Source organism: Mirounga angustirostris, unplaced genomic scaffold (genome assembly GCF_029215605.1).
Source record: "Mirounga angustirostris isolate CCGP_5_RB_7025 unplaced genomic scaffold, mMirAng1.0.hap1 SCAF_2, whole genome shotgun sequence".
NCBI classification, from domain to species: domain Eukaryota; kingdom Metazoa; phylum Chordata; class Mammalia; order Carnivora; family Phocidae; genus Mirounga; species Mirounga angustirostris.
The window spans coordinates 43,810,834-43,828,303 of NW_026991710.1; the positions used below are offsets into that span (position 1 = coordinate 43,810,834).

The window sequence follows — 17,470 nt, forward strand, 5'->3', positions numbered from 1 at the left end:
CAGTTGGCTGAGTCCTGTGGCCGCAGCGGGAGAAGGGGAGGGCCGAGCCGGCCGCTGCGGACGCCGGCCTGCGCTAAGCCTCTCGCCCGCCCTTGCCACTTCCCGCATGGTGTTGGTTTCTCACTAGGCGGCGGCGGCGGCGGCGAGGCGAGAGGGACGCACGGCGGGGCCGGCTCGGGGTCGAGGCTTCCCATCGCCCGCACTTCCTCCTGCGGCGCCCGTGCGTGGCCGTCTCGGCCGGCGGGATGGCGGCGGCGGCGGCCCGGGGGAGTGGCCGCGCATCGGCGCCCCGGCTGCTTCTGCTCCTGCTGCTCGCGCTGCTGTTGGGCCCGACCGGCGTAGGCGCTGTCCCCGACGAAGACCTTAGCCACCGGAACAAGGAACCGCCGGCGTCTGCCCAGCAGCTGCAGCCGCAGCCCGCGGCCGTGCAGGGCCCCGAGGCAGCCCGGGCCGAGGTGAGCAGGACGGGCCGGGCCGGCTGCGGAGCCGGTGCGCCGGGTACCAGGCTCGCGGCCGCCGGGAGCGCGGCGCTCGGCCCCGGCGGCCGGCGAGGGGGAGGGGAGCCCGCCCCAGCTCCTTGGGGGTGGAGACCGTGGAGGGCGCTTCTCCCCGGGCCGGGCCCGGCCTCGCCCGGCTCCTTATGGGGGAGGGGAAGGGAGCGCCCAGCGCGGCGTCCGCTGGAAACCTCCGGTCCGGGAGCACCGGGATGCTGCCGAGGAATGGGCTTCCAGATACTTAACCCGGGTACAAAGTTTTTAACACAGGATAGTGCGAGGCTTTTCGTATTCCCTGAGGATAACAGCATCGGACATTTCATTGTGGAAACCGCTCGTCCCAAACCGCCTACCCCAATTCAGCTTTGCACGACCCGTGTGTTTTGCCAAATGTATATGGATTATGAAACGTGACGCTCACTTTTTAAAAACGTGCTCTGGCTTGCAGGAAGTAGCCCTCAGGAACGCAGAGGAATAATCAATCTTTGACAGTACAGAGTGCTGCAGCGGTGTGGGATGCCAACACTAAATTCATAAGCATACCAGAACCCGTTCCTTTGGTCTTATTAACGTCGTAATTTATGTTAATAGAATGACTTAGTCGCTTGTATCCAGAGCCTCGGCGGCATTTTTAAAGGCCTTCCCTGTACCAGGGAAACTTTCTCCTCATTTCCAGTTAGGACTCCTGAATTGAGGCCTCTGGGCTCTCTTCTAGTGGGAGAGTTTTGGCGCTCAGCCTCTCCTAGGTCTCCACTCCCACCCAGGCTTCATTTGGCCAGTCACCACCCAACTAATCTTTTGAAATTGAATTCTCTTTTACGGCTCAGAAATCCTCAGTGAGTTGCCCCTGCATACTGACTTCAGTCCATCCTGTTCTGCCGGATGTTGAGATTTCTTCCTGATTTGGCCCCAGTCAGCCTCCTGGCTTTTTAGACACCACTCCCTTGCTCATACGCAATACTCAAACCACTCAAACCGGAGATGTGCCATGTACTCTGTGGCTAGTCTCCCCAGCGGGCAGCCTCCCTAAAAAGGCTTCAGTGAGCTTGGAGCCGGCTGGTCAGACCCGTACCCACCTTTCAAGAACCAGCAGATACCTACTCTTTGAAGACTTCCCTAAATCTTCCTGGTTAAAAGTGATTTCCCTCTTGCCTGTCACTCCTGAGCTCAGCTGACCCTGCTAGCCATTTCCACTTCTGAAATTGAACTAAAATGCTGAATCATGAAATGTATTCTTAGTGTTTATCCTTTAGCCTTCTGTCATTTAAACTCATTATCTGTCATTAACTCATTATTTTCAAACGAAACTACTTTTGGTTAAGTAACTTTGTGAGAGATTTTGAATGTAATGTTCCAGGCCTTTCATCAGAGTTTTAGTCATATAGTGATTTTTTGAGATATAAATAGTGGTAGGTGTGGCTATTAATAATACTTTTAGGCAGCTAGGAAAAATCTCGCCTTGTAAAATAAAGGCAGCAGTGTGCAGTGACTATATTCAAGTGGACTTAAGGATCCTTGTCTTTAAAACTGGAGATGGGAAGGGAAGGGCCAGGCACAATATAATATGATTTTTGTCTTTAATATTTTGATATACAGTTGACCCTTGAACAACGGGTTTGAAGTGCATGGGTTCACTTATATGTGGATTTTTTTTTCAATACAGTACTGTAAATGTATTTTCCTTACGATTTTAACATTTTCTTTTCTCTAGCTTACTTTATTATAAGAACATAGTATATAATACACATATAAAATATGTATTAATCGATATCAGTGTATGTTATTGATAAGCCTTCCTGTCAACAGTAGGCTATTAGTAGTTGAGTTTTGGGGGAGCCCAAAGTTATATGCAGATTTCCCACTGTGTGGGGGGTGGGGCTCAGCACCCCTAACCCCGCATTGTTTAAGGGTCAACCACCTCTTGGTGGTTCTTTTAAGATAGGAATTTTTTTTTTTTTTTAAGATTTTATTTATTTATTTGTCAGAGAGAGAGCACAGGCAGGGGGAGCACTAGGTAGAGGGAGAAGCAGGCTCCCTGCTGAGCAAGGAGCCGGATTTGGGAGTCCATCCCAGGACCCTGGGATCATGACCTGAGCTGAAGGCAGACACTTAACCGACTGAGCCACCCAGGGATCCCAAGATAGGAATTTATTCTAAATTGTTGTATATTGTAGTAGCATCTAATTATCTTGTTTTAATTATATTTTCATCTAATGTTTTGATAAGGCTCAGGTTTTTTCTCTATGGTGCTACAGCATGTTGGAAGAGATTTTTCTTTCATGTTTTCTAAACTATGTAATATAAGTATCATTTGCTCTTTTTGTCCCATTGTTAGAAGTAAGCTATCGTCAGGGTTCAATTTGATAACCGTATAAGCAAGGGCTGAATGTTGCTGGATATCTGGAAGTTTCAACTGATTTGCTTTGCAGCTACATCCAGTAGATTTTAAAAGGATAGGATATTTAAATTTACTTTTTTCATGCCACTGTGTGAGAGTGGACTTCCGAAAATGGAGAGGGAAGAATCTCTCCTTCACTGGTAGACATTCATGTGTAAGATGTATTATAAAAATGTTATATCTCAGCGTACTTTGAAGCAAGGTAACTGAACTTCTGACAGGACTTTCTATATTGGGTATTTTTTTTTCTCTAATCAGGTAAAAAAGTTGGGGGGTTCACTCTGTACTTACAGTTACAGATAAACCCCAGTTTACAAACCCTTGGAAAGAGTAGTTGTTGACCACTTGGATCCTTTCATTTATGCAGTTTATGCTTCTAGTGACTTACTCAGTTTTTTTCTTATTCCTTCCCCGGACAGAGCATGTAGTACAAGAAGCATTAAGTCCATTTAGTTGAGGGAGATCAGACAGATTTAATAAAGGCAGTTTATAATTAGCTGCGTATTCTGGAAGTCCAGAGAACTGCTCTGGTTGCATAGCAAGGTTGATAAAGCCACAAAAGCCTATTACCTCACCCAGTACAAATTCTTATTATTGTATTTCTGCTTTACTGTTTCTTGGCATTTCTTTTATTTATTATCTTTGAACTGTGAGAAGGCCTTCTTTGAGAAATTTTAAACTTTTTTCCATTTCCATGAGGTTGCACTCCTGCTCCATCCCGCCCAACCTTCCAGTTCCAGCCTCTTTATAGCAAAGCTAGAGGCTGTCAGGTGACTCCTCTTACTTAGGATTGCTGTGTCAGAATGAAGTGACTGCGTTTGTTGGTATTCTACCATCAAAGCAATTAAAAAAATCAGTGAAGCTAAATACATTTAATACATTTCAAATCTCAATTTATAAATACATTATAAAACAGTAACATTTATAAAAATAAAGTTTAACTCATTAAAATAAAATGTATTTGTAAACATCTAATTGTTAAATATATAGTATTCTAATATGAATTAACAAGTAACAATAAAAAACAACAAACCTAACCATTCACAGATAAAAAGACATGCTAGTGAAAATTTATAATAACATACAATTTTATCTTTAAATACAATCTCTTATTTTTTATTTATTTTTAAAGAACATTTTATTTAGAGAGCGAGCATGCATGAGCAGGGGAAGAGGCAGAGGGAGAGGGAGAGAGAGCATTTCAAGCAGACTCGCTGCTGAACTGGAGTTCGACGCTTAAGTGGGCCACCCAGGTGCCCTTACGATCTTTTAAAACCAGGGTTTCCCAAGGTGTCTTATTTAAGTTGCACGTATATTTTTGTGCATATTTTCCACTTTGTGGGAAAGGCTTTTCTAACTTGATACAGTAAAGTCATGGTGAGGAGACTGTTCTAAGCCAGTTGTAAGCATTTTCCTCTAGGCTCCTTTATCTCCAAATTTCACCTCTTGTGTGATGACTTTTGTTGAGCGGCTTTATTGTTGTTTTCTTGCAGGGAAACCAGGCCTTTTCCAGGTAGTTGGTAGTAGCCCTTACTTCACAGGAGCATCTGCATCTTCCCTGGCTCGGCACGTGCGGCCGTGTGACCGCGTGGCCATGTGGCCACGTGGCCGGGGTTCACACGCCGCTTTCATTCAGGTCACTGCCGCCGTGTGTGCATCTGAGCTCTGGGACTCGAGTAGGAGTTATTGTTTGCCTTGTTGGCATTTTCATCCTTCTCCCGAAGATCATGAGAGCACAAAGGAATACTTTCTAAACGAGGGAACTTTCAGTTTGGAACTAATTTTGAGTGGAGAGGAGTTTTATTCAGCAATTTTTTTTTTTTTTTTTTTACATCCCAAGATGTAAATAATTTGCATCTGACGCCCAAATTCAAATACTGAAATGGTGGCATTTGTATGAAGGCAGACACTGGTGTTTGATGACTGGTAGAACACTGTAACTGGGTGGTGGGGTACCAGAGTGACAGCCCCTGCCTGCGCCCCGCCCATAGCGTCCACACGTGCTGCCTTTCTCCACGGCGGGGAGCGAGACCAGCCATCCGTGCCTGTTCTCTTCTGACCTCCGCTGCTTTCCCTCCTCACAGTCTTTATTCTGTCCCTTTCAGTTGGCCCCTTTCTGTCTATGACACCTGCCCCCAGGCTTCTCCTTTTTGGGAAAGGGGGGAAAAAGACCAATAATTTAACTACTTGACTGTATTCATTTCTGTTCTTCAGTTTTATGGACCAGATTTCTTTCTTCTTCTTTTTTTTTTAAATTTTATTTGTCCGAGAGAGAGAGAGACAGAGAGTGGCAGGCAGAGGGAGAAGCAGGCTCACTGCTGAGCAAGGAGCCCAACGCAGGACTCAGTCCCGGATCGTGACCTGAGCCAAAGGCAGACGCTTAACCAACTGAGCCACTCAGGAGTCCCTAGACCAGATTTCTAACTGGGACTTAGGGAATTAACTGTTCTTTCGCTTCACTTTAGTCTTCCCTTATTTGGCTTCAGTCCCTGTCTTTTCATTGAAATTCTGGTTTTGAATGATACCTAAAATCTATCTACTTACTACTTCCTGGGGTCTTTTTCAGCTCATTTCACACTGTTCACCTCCTCTTGAAGAGCCCTACCCCATCTTGGCTGGATAACCTTGAGTCTTAGTAAGTTTCATTCTCTCCTCTTAACTCAAGATAACAATTCTCAGGTGTTTGAGTAGCGGGTTAAACCGTGTAAATGAAAATACTTGGCATCTAGTTAGTAGCTCAGCGAATGGTGCCTGCCCCTAACTTGACCATCTCCTGCCTGGCTCTCTGAATATCTAAGACAGTTGTGTTGTTGCTGTTGTTCTTTTTACCCCCTTCACCCCTTTCCCTGGGTGAAGATCTTCTCTAAGGCTCATTTTTTCAACGTAATCTAATCTCCCTTTCCCTTGGAAATCTCATCTACTTGCAAAGCTCTAGCTGATCACTGTAGGCTGCCAGGAGCCAGACACATACCTTGAGACTGCTGGCCTCAGCTCAGGCGTTCCAGTTCTGGGAGCCTCTTGGAAACCTTCCTTTGAAGTGCTTCTTACTGCCTCACAGCGAACGTATCTGAAGCCAAACCTTATTTTTTTTCCACTTGCCCACATGTTTTGTGGGAATATAAATATTCCTCCCAGTAAACCCAGCAGAAAAACCTTACCATCATCTTTGACGCATCCCCCCACCCTGCTTTTTAAAGCTCTTTTTATATTTTCCCTTTCTGTCGTGTGCACAATTTTCCCTTCTCTGAATTACCTTCACCAGTGGTCTTATGCAGCGGGCCTCCTCATTGGCCCAGCGGCCGCCAGCCTTCTCTACATTCTGCTCTGGTCTGCTAGCCACAGTGCCTGAGTCATATTTGTGGCTTCTACTCAGGAACTTCTGAGGGATTCTTGCTGATCAGAACACAAAGGATTTTCAGTTCGGCCTCAGTTTATCTTTCTCATCTTACCCCAGCCATTCATCTGATGGGTTTGCTCCCTTCTCAGAACATGCCTGTATTCTTTGCAATTGTCAGTCCTGGGAATGAGGGAAGGGCATGTACCCCAGTGCATTTTGAAGTTAGTCCCCTCTGAGAGTGGCTGGTACCGAATCCTGCTAAGGCTTCAGGGAGGCTTATGAAATGAATTTCGGAGCTGACTTCCCCCGTTGGTCAAAGGTTGCCCCACAGGTGTTAACTCCTCCATACTTCCGGGTAGTGAAGGAATGCAGAGCCCTTACTTTCTGGTTGGACCTGCCTGAAACCAATGAATAGCCTTCAAGGAATTGGTTCTCCGTAAGTAGAGCAAGAGATTGGGTCAAGAGATTTTTGAAGTGGTGCACAACAGGTGTCTGTAATCATCTGTATGAAAAAAAAAAACCACCCAGAAATACAGAGAATGTAGAGTGAAACAGTATGTCTCCTCCCTCTTGTATTCTAGTTCCAGGGGTCAGCAAACTGCATTTTAGCATGGCTCCTTGTTTTTGTAAATAAAGTTTTTTATTGGAACAGAGCCATGCCCATCCATTAAAGTATTATCTATGGTTGTTCTCAAGCTACAGCATCTGAGTTGGGTAGTTATCACAGAGACTTTGTGGCCCATGAGGTTAAACATTTGGCCCTTTAAGAAAAAGTTTGCTGATTTCTGTTCTAGTCATCCTGGTTTCTTTCCTGTAAACACCCACTGTTAACTGTTTGCTGAGATTTGGCATGCATTAACAACTGTACTATCTACCTCCCTCCCTCCCACACCCCTCCACACACATACATACAATGACTATATACATAATAGGTGCTTTTTTCTAACTTAAAAATATCTTAACTGATTTTTCTTTATTGGTATAAATAAAACATTCTAATTTTTACTTTTCTTATATTTTAGAATATAATATTCTGATACACGGAGCAACCATTTATTTAACCAGTTCCCTGTTGATGGACATATAGTTATTTTATCTTTTGTTATTACAGATGGCATTCCATTTATACATGCTTCTAATACAAAAGGATGAACTCCCCTAGTGTTCCCGTCTTAAACTTTGTTTCAGTCCTGTACCTGCCATGCCCACGGTATGCGTTCACTTTCTCTTGAGGATTGCAGGATCCTTAGGGGTGGGAGTCGTTGGGCTAGGCCTTCGTTACGAGGTTCTGTGTAAGTTGGATCTTGAGGAATCAAGGCGAATCACAAGAAGGAGGTAGGAGGGGCAGTAGGACTGCATGATTGAAGGCTGGTGGTTACCAAAAGCTTAATAGGTTCTTCTGTTGTACTGCCCAGACTGTAGCCCTGAGCCAAATGGCCGTTCTTCTGCACTTGAAATGTGGCTCGGCTAAATGGAGATGTGCTCGAGCTGGGTGTGGTGAGTAGATAGATGCCCGGTGGAAAAAAAGGAATGCCATGTTCCCAGAGTAGTATTTTGGCTATATTGGGTTAAGTAAAATATTATTAAAAATAATTGTATCTGTTTTTACTTTTTAAAATGTGGCTACCAGAAAATATAAATTATGTGGCTTGCATTATTTTCTCCTGGACGGTGCTGCTATGCAGGCTCACCCTTCAATATGGAGTCTGGGGCTCACTTTTAGACAGTGAGGTCACATGACGAACTAACTTCGTTTTACAAAGATGAAACTGGTCGTGTTGTGGTGCATTGTGGGAACTGTTTGTAACTGAGTGCTTACTGTGTGCTCGGCATCACCTCAGCAGCTCTCTGTGTAGTAGCTCATTTAATCTTCACAGCGACCCTGCCACTTGAGTCACGGGGAGGTAAACTTCCGGGCCCGAGGTCATACAGTAAGTGGTAATGCCTTGGCCGTGGCCCCTGGCAGTCTGATACCAGAGCAGGTCATCCTGAAGGTGAATTAGAAAAAGGTGCACTGGGGCGCCTGGGTGGCTCAGTGGGTTAAGCGTCTGCCTTCGGCTCAGGTCATGATCCCAGGGTCCTGGGATCGAGCCCCACATCGGGCTCCCTGCTCGGCGGGAAGCCTGCTTCTCCCTCTCCCACTCCCCCTGCTTGTGTTCCCTCTCTCGCTGTCTCTCTCTGTCAAATAAATAAATAAAATCGTTAAAAAAAAAAAAAAAGAAAAAGGTGCACTGCTTGCGCACAGTAAGCACTTAGGCCTCTGACAACCAATGATCATTTTCTTAACCAACTGAGCCACCCAGGCGCCCAAGAAAGCAAGAATTTCTTAAAATGGTACTTGCTTAATCAAGAGCTGGCTTCCAAGGCTGTCCTTTTGATTTAGTCCTAATACCAACTATTTTCTAAAATGTTAAATTTTCCCCAATTTTTAGCTCAAAGGTCTCATCTGATAAATGCTTAAATCTTGCTGATCTTTACTGTGGAATTAGGACTCAAGTTTATGTCGTGAGTTGAGCAATGACATGCACACTAAGAATTTCAGATTTTATTCTTATCTCTGATATCTCTGACTAGGACCTTTGTAAATCAAAGTACTTCTGTTTTTACCCTGTCAAATATCAGATGTGTTTTGGGGGTTTCTTTCTCTTTTTTTCTCTCTTAGGTTTCTAGAGACTCACAGGCTTTAAAAGTTAATTGAAGGTGGGCCGTTAGGTTTGGAGGAGACATTTAGAAGCAATTTGTGTAGCCCCCAGTTTCCCAGCCTGGGAACTAGTGATGTGTTGGATCTGGTGATTCTTTGCTGTGGGGGCTGGGGGAACGTCCTGTGCATGGTGTCCCGTCCATAGCAGCCCCTGTGGCTTCTGCCGGCCACGTGCTGGTAGTTTACCTTCAGTTGTGACAACCAGTGTCTCTGGACGTTGCGTAAAGACCCCCGAGAGACAAAATGGCCCGGGTTCAGACCTCCGACACAGCGCCTGTCCCGTAAGGGGAGGTTCTCTTCTCTGGAACGCTGACGTGGAGGAAGAAGCTCACTGCCTTCTCTAGCGGTCCAGTTCGGCTGCACGTGGCTCTCTTGGGGAGAAATCTTTTCTCTGGGGTACGCTGAAGTCTGCCACCTAAATGTTTGCTACCATCTGTGACTTTATAGTTCTGCCTCTTAGGGTCGCACAGCGTAGATACAGACCCACAGACAAACTTTCGCAGTCATGGGAACATAGGCACACGGTCCTTCCTAGTCCCTTATTTGATTGTTTTAGAGCCTGAGTTGGCAAACTTTTTTTTTTTAAAGATTTATTTATTTGAGAGAGCGAGAATGAGAGAGAGAGAGAAAGAGAGAGAGTACATGGGGGGTGGGGAGGGTTACAGGGAGAAGCAGGCTCCTCGCTGAGCAGGGACCCCGATGCGGGGCTCGATCCAGAGACTCCGGGATCACGACCTGAGCCGAAGGCAGTCACTTAACCAACTGAGCTCCCTAGGCGCCCCGGCAAACTTTTTTTTTTAATGGGCCAGGTAATATTTTAGGTTTTTAAGGTCTCTGTTGCATAGTTTTCCCTTCCTTCTTCCATCCCTCCCCCTTCTGTCCCTCTCTTTATTTTTTGCAACTCCTTCAAAATGTAACAGCATTCTTAGCTGACACAGGCTGGTCGTGGCCTCGCGGCAGCCTGCCAGCCCCTGGACTTAGAGCCTCTTCCGCCTGGGATGATCTTCAGGGGGAGGGCCTTCTCCACGGTGGTGCCCCGGAGCCGTACAGAACTTTGGGTAAGAGCTGAGCAGCACAGAATAATGGACTTGTCACTAACTGTTAAACGTACTACTGTTTTGCTTGTTTGAGCGTGGTCACATCTTCAGCTTAAAATGACCTTAATGCCAACCAAGACTTCGGTTTGTCTTTTTTATTAGGCCACATGACACCGCCTAGGATATTTTTAGACTTGAGCATAGGACCATTCATATATCCATCTATATATGTATGTATTTTTTAACAGTTTTAATTTTTTTTATTGAAGTGTAGGTGACACACAGTGTTACGTGAGTTTTGGGTGTACAGCATGGTGATGGGACAGCGCTGTGTGTTCGCTACCTCACAAGTGTGGCTACTGTCTGTCACCGTACAAGGCCACCACGGCACCGTTGCTGTCCCTTTCATTCCCATGACGTACTCACTCCATAACTGCAAGCCTGTATCCGCACTCCACTCCCCCCATTTTGCCCTTCCTCCCGCTGGCAGCCATCAGTTCTCTGTAATTATGAGTCTGTTCCTGCGTTTTGCTTGTTTATGCATTTGCTTTGTTTTTTAGATTCCACGTATAAGTGAAACCATATATAATTGTTTTTCTCTGATTTCACTTAGCATAATACCCTCTAGGTCCATCCATGTTGTTGCACGTGGCAAGATCTCATTATGTTTTAAAGATTTCATGTATTTATTTGAGAGAGAGAGCACAAAAGCGGGGGGGGGGGAGGGCAGAGGGAGAAGCAGGATCCGCTGAGCGGGGAGCCCAAAGTGGGGCTCAATCCCAGGACCCCGGGATCATGACCTGAGCCGAAGGCAGATGCTCAACTGATTGAGCCACCCAGGCGCTCCAGGATCTCATTTTTTTTTTGGCTGAGTAATATTCCTGTGTGTGTGTGTGTGTGTGTGTGAGAGAGAGAGAGAGAGAGAGAGAGAGAGAGAGGGGGAGAGAATACCACATCTTTATTCATCCTTCTGTTGATGGACACTTTACTTTGCTTCCCTATTTGGCTATTGTAAATAATGCTGCAATAAACATTGGAGTGCCTAGATCTTTTCAAATTAGGGGTTTTGTTTTCTTTGGGTAAATGCCCTGTACTGGGTCATAGGGTAGCTCTATTTTTAAGTTTTTGAGGAGCCCTTGTACTGTTTTCCACAGTGGTTGCATCGGTTTGCATTCCCACCAGGTGCACGAGGGTTCCTTTTCTCCACATCCTCACCAACACCTGTTGTTTCTTAGCTTTTTGATTCTAGCCATTCTGACAGGTTTAATGTGTAAACTCATTATGGTTTTGATTTGCATTTCCCTGATGAGGAGAGATGTGGAGCATCATATACCATGTGGCTGTTGGCCATCTGGATGTCTTTGGACAAATATCTGTTCAGGTCCTCTGTCCATTTTTAATCAGATTATTGGGGGTTTTTTGGTGTTGAATAAATTCTTTATATCTTTTTATATCCAGCTATATTAAATCTCAGCTACAGCCATTTCTTGCTCTAGCCTTTTGAGAACTTTCTGGATCCTATTTTGTCCTATAAAATCTTAAAGGAACTTCTCTTGGCTTTCTGTTACTTGAATGTTTGGTAAGCATGTCTGGCTCTTCCACTCAAGGTACAAGTAAGAATTCGAGATGTAGCTAAGAACTAAATCTCAAATCACAAATCTTAGAAAATAAGGTAGTTTTACTATGTGGCTATAGCTGGTCTCTGTTCTTTTTTAAAAAAATTATTTTGTAGAATTATACTTGGATCTGCATTGTAGCATCCATAAATTAGAGGTTTTGGTCATTACAAATGGCTTTCAAAGTCCTTAGACAGTGAGTCAATGACCATGACAGAAAAACTTTAATTCATATCCAAAAATAAAAGAATTTTAAGTAATGATTTTTTTCCAAAAAACAGCTGATACATAATATATGTTTTTTTAATTTCAGAAAGGATTTACACCAGCTGCCCCGGTTCATAGCAATAAAGAAGATCCAGCTACCCAAACAAATTTGGGATTTATCCATGCATTTGTCGCTGCCATATCAGTTATCATTGTATCTGAACTGGGCGATAAGACCTTTTTTATAGCGGCCATCATGGCAATGCGCTATAACCGGCTGACGGTCCTGGCGGGGGCTATGCTCGCCCTGGGCCTGATGACGTGCTTATCAGGTGAGTGCGCTTTGTCCTCCTCCTGACTTTACTGAACTAAGGAGAAAGCATGGTGTGGGGGCATTGAGTCGTTGACTCATTTAGCTAGCTGGTCAGAGCACTTAGTTTGACCAAGTTCCAGAATTTAGTAAACAGAAAAATAGTGTCAGGTACATACATGACTAAAAACCATGCTGTACTTTCAAAAAAATGAAAATTTCAGCGATTCACAGCCAAGATCCACACTCGTCATTGATTCACTAGTTTTTTATCCTTGGTTTGGCTGTGTATACCCTTGCCTTTTTTTCTTTTCAGTCCAGATAAGCTTCTAATCTGATCTCTTAGAAATAGGACTCAAGTCACAACAGAGGATTATCGATTGAAGGACACTTGAAGGACGTGGTGGACAGTAACTTTTGAAGGACATTTGGTAATCAAGTAACTGAAGAGTCACTTTCAGTTTGTTGTGTTTGATTAAGATGTTCTTACCCATTATAATGGGATGAAATGTTCTTAGATTCCCAGTTTGTGTTACTATTGCAAAGGCTTCAGTTTGAGAATTAGACCATGAGAAAGGAAACTTAATACTGAATAATGAGGCATAGCTGAGCCTCTGGTTCAGAAGCCACCCCAAGCCGCCTAGCTGGGTGGAAGACTGAGCTTTCCCCTGAGAGTCAGACGGGGGTGGGAACCTGGCCTACTGATTAGTTCCTTAACCTGCCAGCCTCAGTGTCCCCATCTGTGTGGACTGGAGACAGACGATAATGCCTATGTCCCTCGTCGGGTTGCGGTCTGTGTTAAATGTTTCAGGTGCTCGGTCCTTCAGCCCTCTGCGCCTCTCCCACCTCTCAGGCAAGCTGGTTCTTCAGGTACGGAGCAGGTTCTGGTTTGGGCTGCTTGGACGCCTGTTAGAGTTTACGTCGTTTTAAACCTATTATAAATGAACAGTTTACTGATTAAAATAATCAGACGACTTTCCACATTTTAGAAGTTAGTTTTAGCATCATTCATATTTCCTAATAACATAATTTTTTCTTCAAAAGCAAATTTTGATATAGGAAATAGGAAAAGTGGAGTGGGTTGTTGGTGAAATCATGTGTTTAGAATGAGTTTGAATAATACCAGAGGATTTTAGTTTTGAAACTTCTGGCTTTGCGGGTAACTGGAAAACTGGCCTTTCTGCCCGTTCCCCCCTCAGAACCCGGTGCCAGGGGTTCCCCCACCTCTTCCACACGATCAGTTGGGGGCCGGCTGAGTCCCCGGCCCAGGCCCGCCTGCTGCCCGCTGCCCTGCTGGCCGCACCGCCCACCGCTGCTGTGGGGAACGGGCTCCAGCAGGGGTCTGCACGCCTTTTCCTTGGGTATCCAGAACCACTTGGAGAAACTCTGTACCCCCGCTCACATGGAAGTTGTCGAAAAGTTGTCACCGTAAGTTTAAGGAGTTGCAAAGGTCTAGTTTCTGCTATATTGTATAAAATAAAACTGTTAAGGTATTCTTTTAAAATAAGTCAAATGGGATCTAAATACCATTAGCAGTTTGATAACCCACTGTCACCTTCATTCCTTTAAAAATACCTGGACAAACTCTTAACATTTGGACATTGACATTGTTTTTTCCCCTTTAATTCTTACTTTCCTCCTAGAATTTTACCCTAATGATTATAACTTTCTGCTTCAAAATCTTTCATGGATTTCGCTCGTTCAGATTTAGCTCGTTCAACACTGTCATTTATCTGCAGCACAAATATGCATATAAATTGAAATTTTTTTTAAAGATTTAGTTATTTTAGAGAGAGTGTGTGCACATGCAGGGGGAAGGGGAGGGAGAGGGAAGAGAGAATTTCAAGCAGACTCCCCGCCGAGGGTGGAGCCTGACATGGGGCTCCATCTCACAACCCTGAGATCACGACCTGAGCAGAAATCAAGATCTTGTCAGAGGCTTAAATGACTGAGTCACCCAGGTGCCCCCATAAATTGAATTTTAAAAGAGACTGACGGTTTCCTTTGTTAAGTCTCCAAATGTAATATTTTTTATAGATTTAAGTTATAGTTATTAATAGTACACAGTTGATTAAAAGCAAAATGTATCACAAGCTAAATACATTTATATTACTTATATTTAGCTAATATATCACACTACCTAAACCATTTTTTCAAAGTTTGGATATGCATCTCTTAATGAAATGATAGAAGTGTTTATTTGTTTTTAAGTAGGCTCCATGCCCAGTGTGGGGGGTTTGACCTCCACCTGAGACCACGACCTGAGCTGAGATCCAGAGTCAGATGCTTAACCGACTGAGCCACCCAGGCCGCCCCAGAACTATTCTTTTTTTTTTTTTTTTTTTAAAGATTTTATTTATTTATTTGACAGAGAGATGGAAAGAGAGAACAAGTAGGCAGAGAGGCAGGCAGAGGGAGAGGGAGAAGCAGGCTCCCCGCCGAGCAGGGAGCCCGATGCGGGGCTCGATCCCAGGACCCTGGGATCATGACCTGAGCCGAAGGCAGCCGCTTAACCAACTGAGCCACCCAGGCACCCCAGAACTATTCTTTTAAAATTAGTTTATATGTCCGTGACCAATAGTTTTATTGAGCGAAGGAAGTAAGGTTTAGCCTCAACTCTAATCTTTATTTTTTTTTTAATAGAGAGGTCAAGGCGGAGAAATTTTATTCACATAAATAAGTAGATAGTAAGGAATTTTGTTATAATCATACTCCGTTCATTGGACTCCTGAGTTTTAGGCTAAAAATTATATACTAGTCTGTTATCAGAAATATTTTTTAATGCTTTACCAGCTGACAATACTGCTAAATAAGATTTGAAATACTGCTGTCAGTTTTGTTGAAAGCAGAGGATTAGAAACCATCAAGTATACCAAAAAGAGTTTCTCTGAAATTTATCAAATGGCTGTTCTTGTGCATGTTAGTCTTTTACTTAGAAGTACCTTGTTTAACTGGCTGTATTTAAAAATGATTGAGAAATACTGTTCGTTTCAGTGTACTTTTGCCAATAAGGGATTTTGTTTAAAAACTGTATCACATCACATATTTTGAATACATTTTTGCCAGTGCCTTGGAGCTGCAGATTTGGCTTGTTCGGTTTATGGGAACTGTCTACCACCTGACCTAACTGCCATAGCAGTTCTAGTAGGCCCACAGTAAATCATCCAAGCCAGGCTTGCTTTCTGTCCGAAATCATTTGACTTGGTTTCTGAATTGAAATGAACGGGATATAATGACAACCATCTGCTTTATAATCCTTCTAAAATGGATGCCGGGGGGCTGGATTAGGCGAGGGAGCCAGCCTTGAGAGTGCCACCAGGGCGAGAGAAGACCCCATGGGCTTTAGTGTTGCCTTCTGAGGCTTTCTTTGCTTTTTGTAACAAGACTCTGCCTTAGGGAAAACGCCTTCATTTACACCGGTTGGGGGACGAAAGAGGCACGATTTCTCGGTGAAAACTGTCATTCCTGCCAAGGCCCAAACACCCTATTTCTAATGCCATGAGCATCGGTTCCAACAAACATAATGCCATTATATCTGATGTCATGACCTTACCAGCAGCTTGCATAAGACAGGGAAGCCCCAAAGCCCCGTGTCTGCTTTATGATGCCTTGATCGAGGACCCCAGGATTTTAGACCCCCTCTTTGCTGCCCGAGGATATATATTTTTCCATACTGTGGGGAAATGCACCAGAGAAAGCTGGGTAAAAGGCATCCTTGTAAAGGGGACAAAAGGCAAGCGAAGGAGGGATGTGAGAAAGGGGAGCCTGACTGACTCCTTAACCACAAGTACATTTCAGGAAGAGGAGTTTTAGGAAAGACAAGTGGAACTTCGGGAAATTCCTTTATGAAGTATTCATCCATGTCCCCTTGTGAAGTCCTTATATCCCTGGGAGCACCAGAGCCCCAGTTTGGAGACTGTACACTTGGAAGTCTTACCCTTCAGACGCCCCGAGCGGAGGGCTCAGTAGGTTAGGCAGGCCCCTCCCTTCGCTGTGGGTGGTGGGTTCACCTAGCCTTTCTGGGCCGTCCCGCAGCAGGGGTGATCATCCCGTGTGCTTCAGAGTTTGATTACTGCCGCTCTTCCTCCTTACTGCCTTTCTCCCATTTTCCGCCTTACCCACTTGTAGTCTGATTTCTGCTCTGACACCTTTGGAAAGGCTTCAGTAATCAGCTTTCCTGATTAGAGTTCAGTTTTCATTTCCGTGAGCCCCCCTCACACCACATTCCTGGGCATTCCCACCTTTTTATTCTCTTGGCTTCTGTGACGCCCTGTGTTTATAGTTCTCTCTGGGGAAAAAATTTTGTGCCATTGAATATTCATATTCCCCACAGTTTTATTCTTTCTTGGCCCATTTTCCCCCCTTCACACTGATGTCCCTGTGCGGAGTGTTCTCAGTTTAATTACCTGAAATTCAGTGGGTCCCAAATCTCTATCTTCATTCACTCCAGGTGATTTTTCTTGCAACTTCTCCATTGCCAAGATGTAGAAGGACCAGGACATAACTTGTTCTGAGTTGTTGCAAAGTCCTTGCTTTTATAAAGAGAAGTAATGGCTCACTCTTCCCAGAGCAAAAGTGCTTGAGTGTCTGAGGGAAAGTTTCCAAGAAAGAGGAAATAGAGGGACAGTAACCAGAGGAAGAAAAGTTATAATGCCAGGTAGTTTTTTGCTCTCTCTGGAGAGGTCAGGCAGAAAAGATGGCAGTGTAAGGGTCCGTAAGTATCAAGGTTGGTTGGTTGGTTTTTTAGATTATCTGAAGATAGAAGGAAAACTGAGTTTAGGAGATTTTTAACCAACTGAGCCACCCAGGCGCCCCCATGAGTTTAGGAGATTTTTAAAGAGGCTTGCTACATTCCATTTTAAAATTTAAAACTTTTATGGAGAATATTTTAAATTCACAAAGTTGCAAAAATAAAACAGTACAAAGAACACCTATATACCTTTTTATTTAGATTCCCTGTTACCATTTTACCTTATTTGCTTTAGCGTTTGTGACCTGTCCCTATCTAAACAAAATGATGCCTGTGTATGTACATACATGATTTGTAGGTGTGTAGATGTGACATATACATGCTATATCTGTAGATACGTAAAGTATGTACAAATACACATAACTCATATATATATATATATATATATATACATGGACAGAGTGATACGTGCTTTGCCATCCTTATTTTGTGTCAGGCGACCTGACATGCTCTCTAGCAGCATCCCCTCCTATAGAGGAGCAAGCCTAGGTCAGGTATTAGATTTGGTTCTTTTTAGTCTTTTAATCTGAAATACTTCCACAGCCTTTTCTCGTATTTTACAATGTTAACATTTTTTTTTTAAAGAATACAGCCTTGGGCGCCTGGGTGGCTCAGTTGGT

The 17,470-nt window shown here is 44.2% G+C and overlaps 1 protein-coding gene and 1 long non-coding RNA gene across 3 annotated transcripts in view; one reads left to right on the forward strand and one right to left on the reverse strand.

The window, feature by feature from the left end:
* The window catches only part of TMEM165 (transmembrane protein 165), a 26,172-nt gene continuing 8,702 nt past the window's right edge, over window positions 1–17,470 (forward strand). The window contains exons 1-2 of one of the 2 annotated variants that reach the window (XM_054508920.2): window positions 1–455; window positions 11,897–12,122. In XM_054508920.2, coding sequence (XP_054364895.1) covers window positions 246–455; window positions 11,897–12,122 — 436 coding nt within the window. In that variant the 5' untranslated portion in view covers window positions 1–245. The remainder of the gene's footprint in view (window positions 456–11,896; window positions 12,123–17,470) is intronic. The other variant, XM_045881127.3, reaches the window with a different exon arrangement.
* LOC135363594 (uncharacterized) lies at window positions 14,392–17,440 on the reverse strand. Its single transcript, XR_010409410.1, has 2 exons — window positions 16,507–17,440; window positions 14,392–16,388 (listed from the first exon to the last, which is right to left on the reverse strand). It is a non-coding gene; the product is annotated as an uncharacterized LOC135363594 (long non-coding RNA).